The sequence below is a fragment of the Nuphar pumila genome, chromosome 9 (assembly GCF_984573655.1).
Source record: "Nuphar pumila chromosome 9, dmNupPumi1.hap1.1, whole genome shotgun sequence".
Classification (NCBI taxonomy): Eukaryota; Viridiplantae; Streptophyta; class Magnoliopsida; order Nymphaeales; family Nymphaeaceae; genus Nuphar; species Nuphar pumila.
Genome location: NC_143257.1, coordinates 1,509,488 through 1,524,962, shown reverse-complemented (window position 1 = coordinate 1,524,962; position 15,475 = coordinate 1,509,488). Strand labels below are relative to the sequence as shown.

At 39.5% G+C, this 15,475-nt stretch overlaps 1 protein-coding gene across 2 annotated transcripts in view; it reads right to left on the bottom strand.

The window, feature by feature from the left end:
- The window catches only part of ENOC (cytosolic enolase), a 38,207-nt gene extending 23,944 nt beyond the window's left edge, over positions 1 to 14,263 (bottom strand). For both annotated transcript variants that reach the window (XR_016434247.1, XM_090017422.1), the window contains exons 1-3: positions 14,029 to 14,263; positions 13,484 to 13,638; positions 1,630 to 1,804 (exon numbers count right to left, since the gene is read on the bottom strand). Coding sequence is in view for 1 of the 2 variants with exons in the window: in XM_090017422.1 (XP_089873548.1) it covers positions 1,630 to 1,804; positions 13,484 to 13,638; positions 14,029 to 14,133 (435 nt within the window). In the remaining variant the exon portion in view is untranslated. The remainder of the gene's footprint in view (positions 1 to 1,629; positions 1,805 to 13,483; positions 13,639 to 14,028) is intronic.
- Between the last annotated feature and the right edge of the window lie 1,212 nt (positions 14,264 to 15,475).

Genomic DNA, 15,475 nt, shown 5'->3' with positions numbered 1-15,475 from the left:
AAATACACCACGGCACATTTTCTTGAATTGATCTCGTAAGCTCATCCATCACTATAGCAAATAGGAAAGGGCTTAATGCAAATCCTTGATGTAACCCAACCGTTATAGGAAAATTGGTTGTCACCCCTCCATAAGTGCGGACATTGGTTACTACTCCTTCGTACATATCACAAATATTATTTCACAAAATAATACAAGCCTTATGAAAACATTTACTTAAAAAAATTAAATTAGCACAAATAAATGCAATTAAATCCAAAATAAATTTGAAAAACATTTTAAAGTTTTTAACAAATAACCCCATATACCCAAGGGAATTCAAAAAGCTGAATCATTTGCTAATTAATAATTATAAAACAAGAAAATTTCAAAGAGCTCTAAAAAATAACAAATAGTTTTTCAAAGATTAAAAAAATGAGTGTTTTCTCATGCATAATGCATGAGATAAACAACTCAAGTAAAGATAACCATATATATAAAGGTTTCAAATACATACCGAGTCAAGATCTCCCTTGAATCCAAGCCATACATCGATCATGATTTTTTCAAGAAGCATGAATTCGAACCAAAGAGTCCCAAAACCCAAAGAGACAAAATACCAAGAAAAAATTATTGGCGCTGATACCATGTAATGAAATAAAGTGGAAAGCAAAATATGATGTGCACAAGCACAAAAACAAGTCCTACAAAGGACAATACAAATGTCAAAGGCAATACACAAGCACACATGTGCATACAATGGCTACAAAGAGCCTAAATATGCACAAGCACAAGTCCACAAAGGGACTAAAGCCAATCAATGGCAAAATATAAAGATCACAAGAGGCACTAATGTGCATACACAAAAGAACACAAAAACATAAAAATAATAATCCTTTATTGAGATAGAATTCTTAGGAAAAGCATTAACGAAAATAGGGACAAGAGGTCCCTTTTATATACATTCCAAAAGGGGCCAAGGGAGCCCCATATAGCTGTTGGGAGCTCCTGACGGCTATAAACATAGCCCCAACGACTGTAAGGGCTCTGACTAAAAATCCCTCAATCCTATTTTAAATGACAAAAATAGGAATAAATAAAAAAGGCAAATCTGCCCCTAATGGGCAGTACCTATCACATATTTACAGAATTACAAAAATACCCCTAGAGGGTATTACCTATTACAAAGGAGAGAAAAACAAACATATATATATACAGCATAATTTAACAATACCTACATAAGACAGGTATAGCTTGATTGTCCAAGGAATAAAAACAGTCGGAGTGATGAATGATTACATAAAGGCCTTCTGCTTTAGAGACCATATAAAATCTTCATAGAAGCCCACGCAAGAAAATGTGTAACTCATGAGAGGTGGCAATTAAGTTCAGTGCCATTTCCAAAAGATAAGCCCCACTAAATAGTTACCTTAGAAAAGGAGTCTTAGAAAGAGTGGCAATTGAAGGCAGTGATGTCTCTCATTTGGCTTAGCAACAAAGCTAGAATTTTAGACAGCATAGAAAAAAGATAAGTTTCTAGCTAACTTAAACCTCCGTCTTCACTTCACAAATAAATAATTAACAATACCCAGAAGTTATTATTCTAACCAGCATCATATTCAATTGTAGCCAGTAAGACTTATCTCTTGCCTTGTTTTCTGTTTTGTCAAGCTCAATCATTCTGTGATCAATATCGGACTGAAGTGTTGGATCCATGCCAATCAATGCCCCAGATATTATCTCGTTCACATTCTTAACAGCCTTGGAGACACCTCTGCCTAGATATTTCCCCTTGTCACCATCTCGTAATTCAACAGCTTCATACCTAGCAAGAACGAAAAAAAAGGGTTACATCTTAAATTCAAGGATGGAAGGTTAAGAATGACAACCAAAGCATGAAAGAGACAGCAACAGAAGACACAAAAACCAAGCTCTTAGATAAGCATTCAAGGTGGAAAACTGCTTCAAGAATAAATCCATTGAAAAGGCAGAAGAATCTTAAGGCTACACAGCTGTCACATGGATATGGCTGCGGATACGGGGATACAGCCATTTTTATGAAATTTCCAATATGACTTGTATACAAAGGGATACGGAACAGCAGTCAAAATGGAGTATATGTGGCATAGCTACACAGCATGATATGCAGTGGAATGAAAATTAACAAAGTAATTAACATCACAACAGCATCAAGAGGAAATATTCAGAAATCATGCAAAAGGAAAGGTATGCAAAGCTAGGATCAGGCTGATTACCTTCATCTACAAGCGTGTCAGTGCATAATAACGGCTGAGAATTTCCTAGTCATTTGTCATGTGTTTGAGATTTGCCATTCATGCAGTTCTAATCTTTGTCATCGGCTATGTACCATAGATGTTTCATAAGGAGTTAAAAGACTCGGCCTTATCAACCAGGGAAAGAAAGAAATAAACATTGATTACACTTTGATATTCTCATTGACACAGGTTTGCAAGAAAAAAACTGAGTTTTGGTTAGAGAGAACAGAAAGGTGGATTAAACTTTATTAAAAAGCATGTAACAGAAAGTGGTTAGGACGGCCAAAATTCAAGGGAAGGATATTGTGTGATCTCTCATACACTTGCAAACCCAGTAAACTCCTCTAGATAGGAAGGTTTTGAGAAAATATGTGCGGTCACTATTCGAATGTTCATAACTAAAGGGAAAAGTTAATACAGTAAAATAATGATCTGCATGAAAGTTTTCTCCAGAATCAACGATCAGGAAACTGTAGAGAAGAAAGAGAATGGGGCTGCAACTATTCACGATTTTCCCTTATGGAAAAAATTTGTGATCTCTACCTTTTAATTTATATAACAAAACCTAATACAAGGTGCTTTACAAGTAACCCTAATAGGTTACAGGTATTTACAAGTATGCCCCAATATTGGCTGGACATGTTACACAAAAGTAGTTTGGATCCCGATCCGGATCCGGATCCGGATCCAAACTTAGATACAAATACAAATGCATGATATCTGCCCTGTCTAACAGTCCCCCTCAAGTTGTGCATGATTTTGAATCATGGACAACTTGCTCTTTAGGAACCAAAAACCACACTTTGTGAGTCCCTTAGTGAACAAATCAGCCACTTGGTCTTCTGTTCTAACATAATGGGGCTCAATCTCTTTTTCCTCAATCTTCTGCCTGATCAATCTCAATGTGTTTGGTCTTGCTGTGATGAATAGGATTAAGAGATATTTGAATAGCACTTTGGTTGTCACAAAGAAGAAAGCAACTAGCAATCGGTTCCTTTAATTATGTTAACAAATGTCTAGTCCATGTTACTTCTGCCGTAGCAGCAGCCATCGCCCTGTATTCGGCTTCCGTGCTAGATCTAGCCACTGCCTTTTGTTTTCTACTACTCCAGGAAACAAGATTGACACTAATGAAAACCCTGTATCCTGAAACTGACTTTCGATCATCAGGATCTCCGGCCCAGTCTGCATCTGAATAAGCAATGATGTCATGAGCAGTACTTATGGTTCTGCTTTTAGTGTACAAAAGTCCATCGCCAACAGTACTCTTCTCAGTATCCTTTTTACTGCATTCATGTGTCCCGTTCTTGGCTCATGCATGAATTGAGAAACTTGATTGACTGAATATGTGATATCAGGCCTGGTAAACGTGAGATATTGAAGCATTCCCACTAAACTTCGATATTTGGTGGAATCATGATACAAGTCTCTGTCTTGCATACTTAATTTCTGGTTAAGCACACTAGGAGTAGCAAGAGGTTTGCAATCCTTCATTTCAGCCTTTTATAACAGATCGAGAGTGTATTTATGTTGGGTCAAAGTAAGCTTATTTTCTTGATTATCCACCTCTACTCCAAGAAAGTACCGAAGATTTCCAAGGTCCTTCATTTTGAATCTTTGGCTCAGAAGATTTTTAATCTCTTGAACATGGTTCTCGCTACTTCCTGTAATAATTATATCATCAACATATATCAATAAGAAGGTAGTAGACTCCTTACTTCGATGAATAAAAAGAGAATGATCCAATTGCGATCGATAAAAACCATGTCTTTGAATTTCTAGGGAGAAACTCTCAAACCAAGATTGAGACGCTTGTTTCAGGCCATAGAGGGCTCGATTTAATCTGCAGACATACTCCTTTGAATCTCCTTCTGTGTACCCTGGTGGTTGTTCCATGTATACTTCTTCCTTTAAATCCCCATGAAGAAAAGCATTCTTCACATCTAGCTGGCTTATTCTCCAACCATAATCTACAGCCAATGAAAGAACTATTAAGACTGTATCATAAACTGGATCGGGTTTTCAAGTATGGGTCGGGTTCTCCAATGTAACTTGTAAGTTTATGTCTGGGTATGGATCCAAATACTTGGTCCAACCCAGTTACTGTTTTGTATATGTATATATAAACATAAAGTAGGGCACGACTTCATTATTGAAGTCCCCTTTTGCTGCCGTAGCTCTCTCTCTCTCTCTCACGCCTCATTCTCACGTTCCAGCAAGATCGAGTGGGCCATTCTAACATGGTATCAAAGCAGGCTTCTGCACAGTGAATCGACTCCGAAGGGCGTGTCTAGCAAGATCGACACTGCAGGTGCTGTTCCGTCTAGGGCTATCCAGCGAGATCAACGTCCCAGGTGTTTCTTCTTCCAGGTTCTTCAATCTACCTCCTTTTCTATTTTCTATTTCTGTCTGCATCCTCTTTCTGCCTTCATCCAGCTTTTCCCCCTCTGTTTAGTCGTCGTTCCTCTTTTTGTTTGTTTTCTTCCAATCTATCGATAGATTGGACCCTGCGTGACTGCTGTCCTTTTTTATCTATCTTTTCTTCCTTTTGTTTATCACGTCTGATTTGGATCAGACTGTCGAACCCAAAGGCTATCTGAAATCCGAATCTGCCCAAACGTGGGTTCTGATATCAGATTTGGTATTAAGTTGAAAACAGCCATCAACTGTTTAGGTTCATATATTGTGCTTTGATTGTTGCATCTGTTTCATTCCAGTCTGAAATCAAGATCAGATCTATTCCAAAGATCAGATCTGTTTTCTTAGTTGCTGTTGTTCCTTCATCTGTCACGGTTAGATCTGAGTTCACTCCAGATCTGAAGCGAATCTGATTTTTATTTCTTCTCGATCCAATTTCACTCCTTTATTCTTGATTTCTGGTTATTCCTTCAAGGTCTAAAATACCTATTCATTTATTCTTTATTCTTGATTTAATCTGGTCTGAATTTATTTCAGATCTAAAGTCATTCCTTAAGTGTTTGTCAGCAGTCAACAACTTTATAGTTCAGTTTTCATGGATTCTATTACCCTGCCATCTAGTTTTCTAGGACAACTTATCTTAGACAAACTGAATAACAATAACTATTTAACCTAGAAGAGGCAAATACTGCCTTTCATTAAGAGCCTCGATCTCTATGGACACCTAGATGGAACGATCTCTGCACCATCAGAATTTATTGTGCAGGAAATTGTGGACGATAAGGGAGAGACTTCTAACAAGTTGATTCGAAATCTTGAATTCACCACTTGGAGAAAATGAGATCAAGCTGTTGTAGCCTACATTACCTCTACTCTTTCGCGAGAGGTTCTTGTAGGTATTCCAGATGAGTGCTCAGCAATGAAGCTGTGGGAACAACTTGCGAAGACCTATTCTCAAATCTCAGAGGCAAGAATTATGCATTTGAAGAGGGAGTTTCAACTCCTAAAGAAAGAAAGCATGACTGTTACAGAGTATATGAACAAGGTGAAGATCATCACAGATCAATTGGCTATGGTGGGCTGTGTGATTTCTGATAAGGACAAAGTTCAACAAGCGTTAAACGGGCTTGGATCAGATTATCATATGTTGGTAACATCTCTCTTGTGTCTTCCTTCACTTCCTAACTTTGAGGATCTTCGGGCAAAATTACTACAATATGAAATTTCCATTAAAGGAGAAGATGTAGGCAACAATTCAGGAAGCCAAGAAGTATTGTTTACAGGGACAGATTCAGAAAGAGGACGTGGCCACTTTCGAGGAGGACATGGACAGATAAGAAATAATCAAGGGGGGCGTGGATTGTTGCCCACGCCTAGCATGCTGTCAGGTAGTTTTTCGGGAAATCACAATTTCAAAAATGTTCCAACTTGCTATTTGTGCAACAAAAAGGGACATATCAAGGCAAATTGTTGGCACAACCCGCAAAACAAAGGGAAAATGAATGTCACATGATCGTCAAGCAAGGGAAAAGCTGGAGGAACTCAATGGGATGAAGACAATGTCAAGAGTCTTTTAATATCAGCTTTGTCAGGATTGAATTTCAAACAGGGTGATCAGGGAACTTGGTATATTGATTCTGGAGCTGCAGCCCACGTGACAGGTGATATTGGTAAGATTTTGAAACCTATCCCTTATCATGGAAATGCAAGTATTAAAACTAGAGATGGAGCTCTCCATCCAATAACTTACACTGGAAACGTGAATATTCCTCTTTCCGATGGTTCCCTAAAATTGTCCAATGTTTTTCATTCCCCTAATATTGTCAAAAATATCATTTCTGTTTCTAAATTGGTTGATGACATTCATTCTTGCGTTGAATTTACTCCTTCTTCTGTCTGTGTCAAGGATCCACTCACAAAGAAGACGCTCGTTGAGGGAGAGCGAAAGGGAAATATGTATATCCTCAAAGAGACTTCTTCACTTGTTCGCAGAGCTGGATCGAAATCGTCAATTGGTCAACCATTCAAATTAGATTCATCTAAGGATTGTTTGAGTTTGTCTTCGTACAATAAGCCAAATATTTGGCATTGTCGTTTGGGTCATTGTAATAATTCTTCTCTTGAGAAACTTGTGTCAAGTGGTCTTATTTCAAGATCAAGTCCGCATAATAAGGTTGATGGTTTTCTTTGTTCTAGTTGTCAGTTGTGTAAGAGTCATGTACTTCCCTTCAATTCAATAAATGAAAGAGCTTCCTTTCCTTTTGAACTTATTCATTCTGATGTTTGGGGACCTGCTCCACAACCCTCTTTGTCTGGTAGTCGCTACTATGTCACATTCATTGATAGTTTTTCCAGATATACTTGGATTTATTTTATGAAATACAAGTCTGAGGTATTCAAATTCTTTCGTTTATTTCATGCTCTTGTTGTCAATCAATTCTCGACAAGTATTCAACAATTCCAGTGTGACGGAGGGGGAGAGTATCTATCAAAAGAATTTACTGAATTTCTTCAAAACAACGGGATAAGGCGTAGAATATCTTGCCCACACACACCACAACAAAATGGGGTCGCGGAAAGAAAACATCGTCATATTGTTGAAAGTGCCCTAAGTATGCTGCATGACACTCATATTCCTTTAAGTCTTTGGACAGAAGCTTTCCACTCTGCGATTTATGTAATAAATCGTTTGCCGATGAAAATGTTGAATAATTTGACTCCTTATTTCGTGTTGTTTGGTACCCAACCTCAATACAGTCAACTACGAGTGTTTGGATGTGTATGCTATGTTCACATTGACAGTTCCCAACGTAATAAATTTCAGGATAAAGCTTGTAGATGCAGGTTTGTTGGGTATGTTGAAGAGTATAAAGGATATCGATGCTATGATCCAGACACTCGACGCATTAAAATCTCACGAAACGTTGTCTTTGATGAGAACAATGTTCAGATCTCGAACAAAGAAGCAAGGGTTACTAAGGAGGAAGAAAGCTATCAGCCGTGGCTAGCGAATGAATTATTTGATCAGCTAGAAATGGATAACTCTTCTCCATGTCACACAGTAATAGATGAGTGTGAGCCCATGGAAACCAATGCAGAACCTAGTGGGAACGTGTTGACAGTTGCTCAAGGATCTACTGTGCCTCCCATCGCAGAAGAAACCTTGACATCAGGTACTGCTCGTCCAGATGGCAGAAGATTCAAAGGGGCAGTGTATGTCAGAAGAAGGGACACACCCCACATAACTGAGCATGTCAGACGTTCGGAAAGGATCAGACACCCTATTGAAAGATGGGTAAGCTATGAGAATTTTTCCACAGAAATGCAGTTATTCGTTGCACAGGTTGAAAAACAAGAAGAACCCATCGATTTCTCCCAAGCCTCCTTGTCATCAAAATGGGCAGATGCTATGAATGAAGAAATGGGAGCCTTGCATGAATGCAGGACCAGGGAAATAGTTCCTAGGCCTCCGGATAAGAATGTTGTAGGGTCTAAGTGGGTATATAAAATTAAGTACAAACCTGACGGATCCATTGAAAGATACAAGGCAAGACTAGTCGCTAAAGGCTTCACACAAGCATATGGAGAAGACTATGACGAGACCTTTAGTCCAGTTGTAAAAATGGGAACCATTCGACTTGTGTTATCCTTGGCGGTTCAGCATGGATGGTCTCTAAGTCAACTTGATGTTAAAAATGGATTCTTACATGGCGATCTGAAGGAGGAAGTTTACATGGAGCAGCCTCTTGGTTATGCAGAAAACAATCCTGAGACACATGTTTGCAGATTGCGACGAGCCATTTATGGACTAAAACAAGCATCTCGGTCATGGTTTGACAGTTTCTCCATTGAAGTACAGCGATTTGGATTTGTCCGTTCTCAACTTGATCATTCATTGTTCATTTTTCGAGAACATCAGGTCAACACCTTCTCATATATGTAGATGACATTATTATTACAGGAAGTTCTTGCAAGCATATAGAGGCTACAAAGATCCTATTGAATCAGAAGTTCAAGATGAAGGACCTGGGTGTCCTACGATATTTCTTGGGGGTTGAAGTGGATCGACAAAATACTAGCCTCTTGTTGACCCAACACAAGTACGCTCTGGATCTTCTGGAGAAGTCAAGAATGAAGAACTGCAAGCCATTGAATACTCCTAGCGTGTTAAACCATAAACTCAGTGCTCAAGATGGGAAGATCTATGAGGACCCGAAATATTATCGTCGCTTAGTTGGGATGCTTCAATATCTTACTTTTACGAGGCCGGATATTGTATATGCAGTGAATCAAGTCTCTCAATTCATGCACGATCCACGTACAGAACACATGAATGCAGTTAAAAGAATTCAAGAATTCTTCGGTACTTGAAGGGTACTCTTGGAGATGGGCTTGTTTATCGTCAATCAAAGGCAAAAGGAGAACATAGACCACTAGAAGTGTATGCAGATGCAGATTGGGCAGGAGATCCAGACGATAGAAAGTCAGTCTCTGGGTATTGTGTGTATGTTGATGAAAACTTAATAGCATGGAGTAGTCGGAAGCAACGTGCTGTTGCGCGTTCAAGTACAGAAGCTGAGTACCGATCCATGGCCTCTGCCACTGCCGAAGTTACATGGTTAAGACATTTATTAACAGAGATAGGAGAAAAAGTGAAGGTTGCGAATCTGTTTTGCGATAATCAAAGTGCCATTCAAATTGCTTTCAATCCTATCCATCATGGTCGAACGAAACACATAGAGATCGATCAACACTTTGTCCGACAGAAGGTAGAGGACAAAGAAGTTATTTCAGTCTATGTACCAATAGAAGATCAAGTTGCTGATCTACTTACCAAAGGCCTTACGAGTGCGCCGTTTTGGTATCTCAAAGGCAAGTTGTCCATGGTACAGGACCATGCACAACTTGAGGGAGGGTATTAAGACTATATCATAAACTGGATCGGGTTTTCCAGTATGGGTCGGGTTCTCCAATGTAACTTGTAAGTTTATGTCTGGGTATGGATCCAAATACTTGGTCCAACCCAGTTACTATTTTGTATATGTATATATAAACATAAAGTAGGGCACGACTTCATTATTGAAGTCCCCTTTTGCTGCCGTAGCTCTCTCTCTCTCTCACGCCTCATTCTCATGTTCCAGCAAGATCGAGTGGGCCATTCTAACAAGAACAATGCGAATTGTGCCCATTTTCACGACTGGACTAAAGGTTTCATCATAATCCTGTCCAAATTCTTGGGTGAATCCCTTTGCTACGAGACGAGCTTTGTATCGCTCAACACTCCCATCCGGTTTGTATTTGATCTTGTAAACCCATCGCGACCCAACAACATTCTTACCTGAAGGTCGAGGGACAACTGTCCATGTTTGACATTGGTATAAAGCTTCCATCTCTTCATTCATGGCCATTTTTATTTTATCAAACCTCTACTCACGAGCTGAACCTCACACCACACAAGTCAGACACCAGCCCTATATCACTCGAAAACTCTTCATCAAAGCAAAATATGGGCCTCTCAGTCCAGTTAAAAAAAAAATTAAAAGCTCATTCCTAGCCCAGCTCCGATTCCATATGAAATAGATTTTTATCCATTTTTGTAGCCCAACCCCGACTGTAGCAAATAGTTTGATTTGTCCATATGAAATAGATTTTTATTAATAATTGTAGCCATTTTTATTTTATCTAAAAAAAAAACAATGTTGGGTACTGGGCTGGGCTACAAAAATGGATAAAAATCTATTTCATATGGAATCAGGGCTGGGCTTTTAAAAAATAAAAAATAAATAACTGTTTCGGGAGGCTACCGTAACAGTTATTTTTTTTTAAAAGCCCAGTCCTAGCCGGCTAGCCCAGACCTGATTCCATATGAAATAGATTTTTATCCATTTTTGTAGCCCAGCCCAGTCCTACCCAGCCCTGACTGCAGCAAATAGTTCGATTTGTCCATATGAAATAGTTTTTTATTAATAATTGTAGCCATTTTTTATTTTATGTCAAAAAAAAAATTTTGGGGACGCTGCCCCCGAACCAGTGTTGTGCAGTACCTAAGGCGTACGCCTCAGAGGCGAAGCGCAGGCTCAACGCCTCGCTTCGCCTCATCGCATTTGTTGTGAGAGGCGTACGCCTCAGTTCCTCTCACAACAAATTTTGGATGACCTCGAGCGAATCGAGAGGTCGCCGGACGTCAGTGGAAGAGAGAGGAACATACCTGAACAGAGACATTGCCAACGTCGATCGAGGTCTTCGGATGTCAACAAAGGAGGAGGTCGCTGATCATCAAAGGTCGCCGATCGTCGGAGGTAGCAGATCGGCGGAGGTAGCAGATCGTCGGAGGTCGCCGATCGTCGGAGGTCGCCGGTGGCCGAAAATGAGAGAGAGAGAGAGAGAGAGGAGTCGGGTGAAAAAGCAAAACTTCGTTCTTAAGTTTTCACGATTTTTTTAAAATGTCTGTTTTCCCCTTTTTCAGAATTTTTTTTTTTAGTTTCTTGTTTTTCACGTGTCATTTTCGTTTTGAAAAAGGGTAAAATTGGTATTTCGCAAGCGCGTCCCCCTTTAAAGGGGGACGCAATTCCCTTTAAAGGGGGGCGCATTTTCCTTTAAAGGGAGACGCGTCCCCCTATAAAGAGAAGCGCGTCCCCCTTTTAAAGGGGGATGTGCTTCCCTTTAAAGGGGGACGCGCTTCCCTTTAAAGGAGGACGCGCTTCTTCTTTTTTACGTGCGCTTCCCTGTGCGTTTCGGAGGTGCCGCGTTTTGCGCTTCCGAAACGCGTCTCGGGGAAGCGCGCTTCCCCTTATACATAGGCGTTTCTGGTAACTCTGGGTTTTTTTCATGCATTTTGTGATTTTAATGCATAATTCCCATAAAAGAATACTTGTTATAAAGAATTATATATTTTTAAATCATAAATATTAACAATTATGTATAGTTGAATACTTATATAGCTTAATCATTGATGTCATATGCTAAATTTAGTGATTATACAATATGAATTTTGATTTTTTTTTCATATCTTAACACTAGAAAATGCATAGCCCCAACTCATCCGAGTTACCGAGTCGACCCGCTGACTCACGAGTCAAGGGTTGGGCGATCTGACTTTGAGTCATGAGTTTGCCAACAATGGATGCCGCTTCTTCTTCTTCTTCTTCTTCTTCTTCTTCTTCTTCTTCTTCTTTCCTCCTTTTTTTCTCCTTTTTCCTCTGTTCTTCTTTTTCTTCCCTCCTTTTCTTCTTCTTATTCTTCTTCCTTTTTCTTTTTCTTTTTCCCTTCCTCTGTTGTCGCTTCTTCTTCTTCCCTCCTCTTTCTTCCTTTGTTCTCCTTCTTCTTTTTCTTCTTCTTCTTCTTTTTCCATCCTCCTTTTTCTTCTTCCCTTCCTTTGTTGCTTCTTCTTCTTCTTCTTCTTCTTCTTCTTCTTCTTCTTCTTCTCCTCCTCTTTTTTCTTGTTCCCTTCATCTGTTGCCGCTTCATCTTCTTTCCTCTGTTCGTCTTCATTTTCTTCCCTAATCCTTTTCTTCTTCTTCCCTTCCTCTGCTTCTTTTTCTTCTTTCCTCTTCCTTTTCTTCTTCTTCTTCTTCTTCTTCTTTCCTCTTCCTTTTTTCTTCTTCTTCTTCTTTCCTCTTCCTTTTTTCTTCTTCTTCATCTTTTTCTTCTTCCTTTGTTCTTCTTTTTCTTCCTCTGTGCAATTAATTGATTGTGCATGTGATTATATATGTACATGTAATTGACTGAGTATGTATTGGTTTTTGTAAAGATTGTGTATATCAAATTGTGAATGTTAGTTTGTGTCATTATTTTAAAATAATTTTTTGATAGGTGCATATGCATGTAATTGACTGTGTATATGTAGGTTTGTACATGTACATAACTACATATAAAGATTGTGTATGTACATGTAATCTATTGTGTATGTGTAGGTTTGTAATTTTGTATATAAAGATTATTAATGTGATTTGTGACTTTTAGTTTGTGTTAATATGCATTATGTTGAGGAATTTATATGTTAGTGATTTTGTTACTTAATTTTTCATTGAATGCTCATATTTTATTTGTTAGATACTTAGATCAATTTGTTGCATTTATGTTATTTTTACATGTTATTCTTATATTTTTGGTATTTATTTGATATTTTCTATTTCTTATTGGTTGTTACTTCATGAATAAAGCATTTATGCTATTTATTTATATTTTTAAATTTTTTTAAGTTTAAAAAAAATTGAGGCTTACGCTTTACTCCTAGAGGCTTACGCCTCACTTCAATTTTTGGTGGAGCACCTAGCTTTTCACAACATTGCTACCAACCAAGGAACATGAACCTATGAGGACCACCTCCACCACTAACCCCCTTCACAGGGAAAAGAAAACATCTGACCCTCTTCCACCCAAAGGCTTGAAGGTCAGCTTCCAACAGGGGGAACATCTCATCACATTTTTATCAAAAAGGATCAGAGTGTGGCACGTAAGACAAGAATCCTGGACCACAGTCTTTAGCCATTGCAACATGTTACTCAAGCTCCCCCCATAGACAACCAAGCCAAATTCAAGATAAAAGCCAATCAATGAACACAATTACATACAAATAGATAACCATAAGAAACAGTTCGCCATAAACCTATTCTCAACAATTCAAATGGAGCAGGCAGGGCAAAGTTCCTCTTCATAAACGCTACAACAAATCTCGACAAGGTACTGAAACACACCATATATCATCAGTTATATTTTACATGCATCCGCGCATCAATCCAATAAGGCAAGACACAATGAGAATACCAATAATAACCATAAGATGACAATAATTGACAGAAATTTCGTACATTCCATTAGCATCTCCACTCGGAACAGCTGCGCGAAATACCCCCTTATTCGTATGCAGGTCAACTTCTACTGTAGGAACCCCCTTACTATCAAGTATCTGCCTAGCCACTATCTTCGTGATCACGCCTGGCACAGCCTTCTTCATATGGTTTGACTGCAACACGCACAGGAATAGTCAACAAGATGACAAATCCATTACCTATTATCAAACTTAAAATTACAGACCCAAAAAAAATGGCAAAATTCACTCTCTGAGCCACACCGCTCTTCAATTCACTGCATAAACTTACAAATGCACAGATCATTATCCCTTGTCGACAATAGAGCGGAAAAAACTCAAAGATATCAAATTTATACAACAACAAATACACAGAAAAGAAAAGGAACCAATTGCATCCATCACTTATCGACCACATCTCACATGCACACATAACACAATCACAAGAGACATATAATTCAACAATTCTTGCACACTAGACCGAGCATTTCGACACAAAAAAACTAAAATCAGCGTCGAGAAACTGAAGGAGGAGAGGGATCTCACGATGTAGAGAACGGGATCGGGCGTCTTTGCCCTAACGGCGGCATTGACGGCATCCTCGATCTTGCGGGATAGCCGGTGCTTCTCGAGGTATTCTTGGACGGACATCCCTCCGGCGCTCCTTTCTCTCCGGAACCCTAACGAAAAAAAAACTAGAAAAAGAGAGGCGAGAATTCCGGTCGGATCTGTCTGAAAGAGCGAGGGAAAAGGCGAAGGAGGCGACGACACCCTCTGTCTGAATCACAGAGCGTCACCCACGCGTAATTATTATATATTCCGAGCAGCAGGGATGCTGCGTTTAAATAAGGGAAATTACTATTTCGTCCTTAAATATTCGCCTTTATGTCCTTTCTCCTCTTCATTGGTTGATTATCGGGTTAGAGTCGGATTTGGATCTGAATATATATATATATATATATATATATATATATATATATATATATATATAAAGAGAATAATGGGTCCGTGCTAAACCGCTTGTTAAACGGGTTTTTTCAGTGCTTTTTACGTGGTTCTGACTCCATAAATGTGTTGGGCATGGTCGATTTACTAAGAATCTGAACCTGGATCTAGGGATGGGAGCGGACCCTGGCGGGGGGGAGCAAGGTCTCAACCCCCGCCCCATTTCAAAATCTAAACCTTTGTCCCTCGCACGAGGATAGATTTTAACCTTCATCCTTGTTTCATGTTCTTCATCCCCGGTTCAAACGGGGCGAGGTGGGGTGGGGCCTCGGTGTCCCAGTCCGCTGCCATCCCTAATCATGTGTTTTTGATGAAAAAAAATGATGTTTGGAGCCTCTAAAATTTATAAAGATTTTGGACCCTTGATTTTTCAAATTTTATAAAACTCCACCAATGGGTTGGAATCAAATGCTTTGAGAGCTAATCCCTCTAAAATCAAGTATATAGATCACATCTGTACGGTTAGAATTTAAAAATAAAATAAAATAAAATAAACACAAAAAAAACCCATTTAACACGTGGTTTAGCACGGACCCATTACTAAACTGGTTGAACCAGCCTGTGTAATCCCTAACCCACCCATTTTCTCTCTCTCTCTCTCCCACACAGGAGGACCACTACCATGATGAGAGGCCATCTGACCAGGCGGGGACGGAGGAGGTTGAGTGCAGAGATTAGTAACGAGAGAGAGAGAGAGAGCAGCGTGCAAAAAGGAAAGAGGGAGGAAAGAGCAGTGGGAAGGCTGTCTGGTGGTGGTGGAGGCCGAGGATGGTGGTGGTAGAGGTTGGGGAAGGGGCGACAGGAAGACCCGTGGGCCTAATATGGCAGGCGCTGAGTGAAGCACAAAAACAAAAGGGAGGAAGGGGCGGTGGGGAGGTTGTTCAACAATGGTAAAGGCCAAAGATGGCGGTGGGGAGGCCGTCTGATGGTGGTAGAGGCTGCAAAGGGTGGTGGTGGAGGTCAGGGAAGGGTGATGGTGGAGGTGGAA